This window comes from Dromaius novaehollandiae, chromosome 1, assembly GCF_036370855.1.
Source record: "Dromaius novaehollandiae isolate bDroNov1 chromosome 1, bDroNov1.hap1, whole genome shotgun sequence".
Taxonomy (NCBI): Eukaryota; Metazoa; Chordata; class Aves; order Casuariiformes; family Dromaiidae; genus Dromaius; species Dromaius novaehollandiae.
In genome coordinates, this window is record NC_088098.1 from 153010338 (window position 1) to 153019404 (window position 9067).

The 9067-nt window shown below is 39.0% G+C and overlaps 1 protein-coding gene across 2 annotated transcripts in view; it reads right to left on the reverse strand.

Annotated features, from left to right (window-relative positions):
• Nucleotides 1-9027, reverse strand: part of SEPTIN10 (septin 10) — a 29217-nt gene extending 20190 nt beyond the window's left edge. For both annotated transcript variants that reach the window (XM_064503547.1, XM_026096943.2), the window contains exons 1-3: nucleotides 8835-9027; nucleotides 1445-1562; nucleotides 487-682 (exon numbers count right to left, since the gene is read on the reverse strand). In XM_064503547.1, coding sequence (XP_064359617.1) covers nucleotides 487-682; nucleotides 1445-1562; nucleotides 8835-8864 — 344 coding nt within the window. In that variant the 5' untranslated portion in view covers nucleotides 8865-9027. The remainder of the gene's footprint in view (nucleotides 1-486; nucleotides 683-1444; nucleotides 1563-8834) is intronic.
• Nucleotides 9028-9067: the final 40 nt, after the last annotated feature.

The window sequence follows — 9067 nt, forward strand, 5'->3', positions numbered from 1 at the left end:
ATTATACCAGCTTTATACTTCTACATCTTTTAATGAAACTGTTCAAAATGCAAAAGTCTTAAATACATATGATCTTTCTTCCAGCTTAAGGTCTTTTAAAAACTCTGTAGGTCTACTCTATACAACGTATTGTAGTTTATGACCTGCTTGGCTGTTTAAAAAGTCCCTCATTGACCTTTTCCCTGTCTCTCCCCACTCCGACCCCCCCCCAAAGAAATTCCAGCAACAATTACATATTTTCTTGACATATATTTGTAAAAGATTGTAATATAAAGAAGGGGCCAGAGCTGAAGCTGATTTCTCAAATCATTTCCAAGATAAGAAAAACATGTCCAATTTGGTACACAGAGAAAACACATAACCAATTTAGAACATATTTTTAAAAATTTACTACAAAATCCAAAGGAGGGAAAAAAATCAGCTTGCAACTGCATTGCAATTGAGGACCAAAACCTTCTAATATCATAGCAAGATGACAACACTTACCTATCTTCTTTGTTTATCTGGTCACCAAACCCCACTGTGTTTACAATGGTCAGTTTCAAATGAACATTACTTTCCTGCAGTTCGTATGTGCGGGCTCTAAGTCTTACATTTGGTTGAAAATGTGTTGACACAGGGTCATGAAAACTGGTGTTAAACAAACTGTCTATCAAGGTTGATTTCCCAATTCCAGTTTCCCCTAAAATTAAAAAAAAAAAAAAAAAAAAAAAAAAACAGAGGCAGGAGGAGAATGATTTTGCACATTAAATAAATACCTACAAAACACAGAAAAGTGTTATCACAGCAACTGGTCGAATTTGCAAAAACACTTGTGAACTGACTTCTCTGAACAGAACATTTGCCTGCCTTGCTTTTTTGTAATGAGCACTAAATACACTTTGTTAAATTCTTATTCCACAGATAAGAGTTACTTATTATAAGCAATAAGCAGAATGGTCCCTTGACGCTTTGGTTTCTTCAAAAGTACAAACAAATTTTCTATAGATTTTAAAAAGCTATGTGACTAGCTGTGAAATCACAGGGTTCAACACACAGCTTGTTACAAACACGAACAACATACCAAAGCAAATAATTGATAAGCACAGAAATATTTTAGTATCATCACCTTGGGTTTTAGGATTTTTTGGTCCAAAATTCTTTGTTACAGTAAAAATTGGGTGTATTCCATTTTACTGAAAAGATTCCAAGAAGTTACCCATAAATCAATAAACACATAGCATCCATCTTCAATGTTTTTGATCTTCACGTTATTTATGAAAATGCTAAATATAAAAGCAAAGAGTGAGGGTGTAAAAAAAAGCTGAAGGAAGGGGTGGAATCATAGTTCATGCTTAGCATTAAAGAAAGAATTTTAGGTTACAACTAGATTTAAATGTCAGTCACTTCCTAAGGAGAGGTATAGTTTACAATTAAAACCTTAAACCCCCCTGATACTACTTACCAATACAAAGGATGTTGAAGCAGAAGCCCTGTTTGATGGATTTGTTAACCAGTTGATCTGGTAAACTATCAAAACCAACATGACCAGACAGGGATAAGGATCGATAGCCATCATTTTGCTACAGAAAAACCATTAAAAATATTTTAGTGAAGTGAGTTGCAAAGCAATTAACAGAGTTGCAAAGCAATTAACAATGGTAACCAAGCAACTCTACTAGTAAACTATAACTCATTCCTTATGATTTAAATGAAATTAGGAAAAGCAAAAGTATCGGGAAAAAAAGTCAAATCAACTTTATCCCATGATTTGACAAAAACATTCCAATTTACTGTACAGGACTATTTGCAGGCTCAAAATGAGATCCATGTTTTGCAAAGACAGACATACGGACAAGATAAAGCAGATCAGTCTGACTGAAATGGAAAATGAGAACTTTAGACAGAACAATATATCACAATTGATTTGCTCTTATAAATGAAAAAAATATATTTACAACGAGCTTATAAGAGACAAAATTCAAAACAGGGACCATAATCACAGGAAGGTATATGCTATCAATCAGAACTCATTCTGAGTAGGCAGAATTGAAACCATTATTTATATAAAGTAATACATTATCTAGATGATAACTTTAAGAGATAATTTAAATATAGTAGAAATGTATAGAGGTGTATACACCTTTAAATATATTAATAGGAATCCAGCATGAAGACATCAAGGAAATAAGCACATTAAAAATGCTTATGATTACACAGAAATATTTGGTTTCATATAAATGCACTGTGTTTTTAAACGAATAGATGACATCAAAAATATAATCAGTCACATGTCCATGCTATTCTTTCCCTTATGTTTCCAATCCACATGCCATTACTGATTCCTTGAAATATGTATTTGTCAACAGTAGAAACATTTTTATTTAATACCTATAAAAGGTGGCACTTTCATTGGTTTAAGTATGTTTAGCAAGTGTCAGACTTTTTGTAGATAACTGGATATACACACCCCTTGCAAAAAACACTTACCCTCTTTTTGTCTTGCACAGGACTTGTTTGGGACTATAGTCTGCACTAACTCTCATTTTAGACTAACATAATTGTACAACCCTGATTTTAGACTAACATACTGAGAAAAAAATATATGTAAGCAAAGCATGCAATTTGAAGAAAAAATATGATATTTTAGTGATATAAAAAACTTATTCATTCATTAGCAAGTGTGAAAAAAAGAATTTCAAAAGGTATTCTACTAGATGAAAACTACCATTAAAAAGGGCAAGGAAATGTTGAAGATTACCAATATCCTATTTAAATAGACGGGTGTATCTGAGACAAGACTATACACTGTTGCAGATGGGCAGCTTGTCTAACAACTGCAGTTACACAATCTGACATTTAAACTACCCCACTGCCACCAAAATAAGATACTTCTTCCGAAACAAACCATTAAGACTCCATACCCAAAGACAGCACAAGATGCTCAGCATAACTGCAAGAGGGAGGCCGTTCATTCCCACATCACCAGCCTAAATCCAAATTGCACTGGGCTACGCTCAAAAATCACCGCATAATCATTTGTCAGCCTCCAGAAGAAAACCCAAGTAGACTCAGTCGAATTTCAGTGGACAAACCAACAAAACCCACAACCTTACTGGCAATTTCCTGGCAATTTCCAGAGGCCGATATAGTAACTACCATGTCATCCACAGGAGACTATGACAGGGTTAAACACCATTTAGCAAGGTGTCCTGAGAAAGCTAGTATTACAGCTGCGTTTACTGTACTTGCTCAGTGGCAAATGAGTAGATTGGAGTCTTCACAGCCATTAACTCAGCAACTTTCATTTTCAAAAAGAAGCTACATTGTTATTAATTTTCCTCTTACAAGTTTACTGTTTTTGGAAATGAAAACAAAAAATAACTAGCTCTTCCACAGTTATACTGACTGTTTATCACTGAAAATTTCACAAAATTACTTTGTGAAACAGACAGTAAGGAATAATAATAAACTTGCAAAACAACAAGCTGCCTTCGTTGTGCCTAGCTTAGGAAAATATGGCTTCATTTATGACACAAGAGACATCTAGCTATATTACTACTGAAAACTTCACATCAGAAGTCTGAGATGTTTAATTTGTTTGCATTTCTGAATTTATGGTAAAGAAGCTTATGGATGCATATTCCAGTCAGGAGACAGTGTCAGTTTCTGCAATAGGTATTTATGCAGTTGTCAAGGTATTCTGAGACATCTCAAATTTGCTGCTATTTTAAAATAGTGTGTTTCCTCTTTCTTCAGTACGTGAAGGTTAATTTAATGACACTACATAGTTACAAGTGAAAACTAAAACCATATTTCTGGGAACGTAAACTTATAAAAGTACATGGTAATCACTCTGTCATTTCAGACACAAGGCAGAAAGGTTGTGGCACGTTGTAAAAATGCATTACAGAATTCAATACTTAGAAATACTTCTCCAACATAGCAATTGCATTTGTATGCACAGCTTTCTTCAGCACTGTCAGAGAAGAGGGAGGGAGAGGAGAAGAGAAAGACATATAATCTTCACTTTGTGCATGCGGAGATGACACAAAGCTATTAGTTGAGATGATAAAGGGAAAGACTAAAAGAGTAAGAACATGACTCTCTCTCACCCAACCTGTGGTCTAGCACCTTAATCACCAGATCACTCTTTCTCCTTTCTGCCAAGAGTTAATGACATAGCAAAACAAAAAACTAACACCCTTCCCCAAAAAGCCTCACACACTCATCAACTTAATATAAACTGGCAATGGGAATGTCAGGAAGAAAACATGTATAACCACTGGATATGTAGGAACAGGCATTTCAAGCAGAAGAGATTATTATTTATATCAGTCACGAGAACATGCCTTAATGGCAATGTCTTGTCCCCGTGTTCTCTTAGAGAGAAGACTGCCAAACTGAAGGATGATCAGAAAAGGATAATTCAGAGTCTTGAAAATCAGTTTCACAAACACGAAAGAAGCTTATGTTATTTAACGTCTTCCAAGAAAAAGGCCAGAGTTGACCTGATCACAGTACCTACAATGAGATTTCTAGTAGCACCAAAAAAACCTCACTACACAAATAGTAAAATTTGAAGAAAAGACCGAAACAGAAAGATACAGAAATTTATTTAATTCTACTTAAAAAAATATCTATTTTTAAGGATTTTAACTGGTACTAAATTGTCCAAATAGTTGTCCTAAGACAACTGATTCCTCAGGAATCATTTTCAGCAAAAGAGTTGCAGCAAAAACTCTTAATTTAGCCCGGAAATCTTTCTAGAAATATCGTGTAGTTCAACTCACAACAAAGTCTTTAGCTAAGCCAAACTTGAAAAATATATTCTTGTACATTTATACTTTTGTTGTCCATGTTGACAGACATTACAGGATTGAGACAAATCGTTCTGATTCCAAGACTTGCCTCCCTTCAAATCCCTCCAAGTGCCTTACAAAAGAACTAATCTGTAAACCTGTCAAATTTGAGATAAATTAGAGCACTCTTCATATAAAAGCAATAGCCTACATTTTTCCTTCTGGAATTTTCAAAGGACACTTTGCATCTCTCCCTCAGTGCCAGCACCTCATAAAGCATTCACTGTGCTTAGTTTTTAATAGTTTAGCAAATACGCAGAGACATTAAACCCATAAAAATGATTAGATGATGCCTGCATTCTTATTACCTTTCAAAGAAGTAATACAACATCTGATTGGAAAAAAACAAGTTACTACTATATCACCCCTTCAGAAAAATGGTGACAACTCAAAAACTAACAAATGTGAAATATGCTAAAGGAAATTAAGTCGGCACCATCCTGGCTAGTCTTTTCAAATTGGTATTGATTGGGTGGAGCAGCTAATCATGCCTGAAGACAGCAGATCATCCAACTTCATTCAGTGAACAACTCAAGGCTTGTAATCTGAACGCTATTGTGATTTAAGTCTGTAAATACCTCCTGTTTCTCATTTCTTTTTTAGAATTAATGATCTCATCAGAATAGCACAAAGTTTGGATAGCTTGAGATGGCTCAAACCAGATCTCATTCCTTCCCTCCCCATTTTTTAAAGGGTTTCTAGCACAGCTTTCATAGAGCTCCATCTGGATTTCTAGCAAGTTCAGTTAATCAAGAATACATTGGTTATATGAAGCAGTCTTGCCCATTAAGAATGCAATATGCAAAGAAAAATCATTGCGCGAGACACCAGTAACATTTAAAAATTATTTTTTTCCTTCAAAAACAAAACAAAGATTTAATTATCTTTCAAATTTACCACACGTTTCAGACAAAAATTGCACAACATTGGGCCATTCCACAGTAAAAGCCAGGCCTCAGACTACACAAGTCTCTCCACTTAAGCCTCCTGCAGAACTAGACTTGCAGTCCAGGCAAATAATTAGTTTGCAAGTCTGCTTGTAGAGATGCCTGAAATGTGCCCTCTGGAGCTGGAGGGAAAAAAAAGAAGTAGGTGTTCCTGCGCATGCCCAGTCCGTGAGGTTCCTGCCAGGCCCAGAACGCTACGTAGGCTGCGCACAGGCTGTTTGGAGGATGTGAGCCACGGGGACAGAAGACAACATGCAACATACCCACGAGCACTCCAAAGGGGACTCTTTCAGAGCACTGACTTTTCAACTACAACAAAAAGGTATAGACACTTGTTAAAACAGAAAATCTATTTTAATCTTCCAATACCAAATTGCAATATTCTGCATTTCTCCTGCTGCAATCAATTACCTTAACCAAGATGACATTTAATCCAGTAAATGTAAAATGTTACCATCAACGCACGAGCAAAGTAGGAAACTAAACAAGTTCTGGAAGTGAACAGGAAAATATTTTCCATTTTTAGGTGGTCAAAATGTTAACTGTAGATGCATGGGTGTATGCATGAATTCCATTGAGATCTATTTATATAGATATATGTATGAAAGAGAGACACAGAACAAATGGGAAGAGTAGAGGAGACAAAGGAAACCGTGGAAAAATAACACAGAAGGGAATAGAAAATACAGCAGAATGAGGTAGAAAAAAAATACAAAGAAATAAAAGCTCATGAAGATGCAGAGTAAGAATGGAAATACAGTACAAGTTACATGGAATTAATACATGAGTCCATTCTATAGAATAAAAAAAACAATATACAGAAGTCAAGTACGGAACAAACCATTCAATCATGCTAGTTCAGATGGGACTGATCACCTATTGCTACAGTGAAGGAAAACGTGTGAGGTTTTGGGGTTGACAGAGAAAGGCCTCTCTTGACCAGTGTAATTTCAAGGAAGGAAACAGGAAAAGTGAAAACAGCAACACAAATAAAGAAACCGAAATCTGGTGCTGCCCTCTGAGATGACCTTGGCATGGAAAAATACTTGCATAGGTATCAGCCCAGACAGCATAACTGCTCTCACTTTCAGAAGATTTGTACTTTGTGGGCTGCGTGGGCCCAGATGGGTGTGTTGTAGCGTTGGCAGCCTGTTTCCTAGAGAGCAGGAATTTAGACTGCTCCACAAGAGCCAATGCTCTAGACCACATCAGCCGCTTTGTGTGGACCTTCCTTGTCTGAATGAGAAAGCAATGCTGGTGTCTGATGCTAGTGTGGCAGTTGCTATCAGAATGCCTCTTTGACTACAGCAAGGATTTTTTTCTCTTTTTTAATCAGTCAATAACGAGCATTGTATGCTTGGGTACAGAGGCAATTGCTGCCAGAACTTTCCCAGAAGTCAAATCTTCAAAAATTAGAAGCACTAAATGCTTGCATCTCAGACTTTGTATGGCCCAATTGTAAACAGATTTATAAAATAAGTTCAGACTGCATTCTGACAGTGATCTGACATTTCTTTCTTGAAACAACTAAAAAGAAAATCCTTCCCAGAATACAGTAAAGAAAGGCTTTAACAATTATACAGCATTTCTTAAACTAGGAAATATTATTTGATGTCACTCTTCATTACTTGTAAACCTGTTACAAAACCAGCCACCTCCACTACAGAACCACATCATACCTGTATTTTTATAGTACTGTCCTCTGTAAAGCTCTCCATCTATATGCTTCTCTCCCTTCCCAGATCTGTTAGTGTAGAGGACCCTCAGTTCCACTCTCGCTCACTTTTGCTGATTTATTGCATCTCTTCCACTCTCTTCATGCAAACATAAATCAGCAAAAATATTTTGTGATATTTCTTACCCTTCAGCTCTTAGATTTTTGCTTTCCATATTTTTCCTGCCTTCTGTGAGAGCCAGTCTATGATAAATTGACTCTCCACCTTGTTATCAATGCGCACGTACGGAGAGAGAAAGCTTATACAGAGTTAATGCATTACACTACATCATATTGCAACTACAAAGGACTCATAAAGAGAGCGCCTGGCAAATGGAGCTCCGACGGAAAACAATCTCTGCTCAACAGTGAAGTTTTGAGCAAGTGCGAGAACATGAATGAAGTCCTTTCATGCTTCTGCCTAAGGTTAGCCGGAACATGGTTCAGCCCTAGCAAGGCTCTAACAATAACCGAACAATTACTTCTTTCAGCAACAGAACCAAAAGCGACCCCTGTTCCCATCTTTCTGTTCCTGCTCCCACACTGCTCCCTAAGTAGCGCCACACTGAAGCAGAGCGCGGACCTGACCCCGACAAAAATTACTTCAATGACAGAAAAAACTTTTTTAAAAGGGTAATTGTTGTTTCCCATGTCAGCAGCTCAATGGGCACCTCCACGCACAGCTGTACTGGCATAATCGAGGGGGCAGCACAGGGGCAGCAATAAGCCAAGAATCACCAGAGACAGGTGCTTTGCCTATCCATCTTCCCATTAACGAGAAATTGCAAAAATAGCTAACTATACAGCCAGAGTGGACATTTTTCCCCTGAACAAAACAGATTCCCCCACTCCAGGTTATTCCTAGAGCCTTTCCGTTCTTTGCACTGGCAAGGCGCAAAACACGGCACAAAACTTAGCTAAGTCATAAACTCATCAGTGTTTTTCTATATTCAAAAAAAGAGCGTTTTGAACGAGGATGCTGATTGGTCCCGAGCCTTCAGAGCATGAAAGCTGAGAGCAGAAAGTTGTGCGGCAGCTGAGCAGCACGGAGAAAACCCAGAAAAAGCGACGGTGCTCAGCCCCGAAGCCCGCACCTGCCTGCACCTGCCCCGCTGCACCCAACTTCTCGAAGCTGGCGCGGGTGGCGTTACCCTCAGCCGCCCCTTTTCCCCCTCCCCCATTTCTTCCTGCGAAGGGCTCGAGACGAGCAGCGGCGCCGGGCTACCGCGCGCCCTCGGGGTGGGAGGGGGCGGTGAAGGGGCGGCGGTTAACGGACAAGACAGCTCTCCGCTCGCCCCCTCTCAGCGCCTTCGCACCGCGGAGGCAACTTACCGGCTGCCGAGCGACGTGGGAGTCGGCCATCGCCCGGGGAGGGAGCGGGCAGGGAAGTCCGGGACGAGGCGACACCGAGCGGGGCTCCCCCAAGGGGAGGGCGCCGCGGCCGTTGCGGCTCCCCGCAGAGCGCGGGAACGGCGACGGCGGTGGCCGGGGCTCCCGGGGCGGGTCAGAGGCTGAGTGGGCGGGGCTAGAAGGCTGAGTGGGCGTGGCCATGAGGTGGAGGGGTG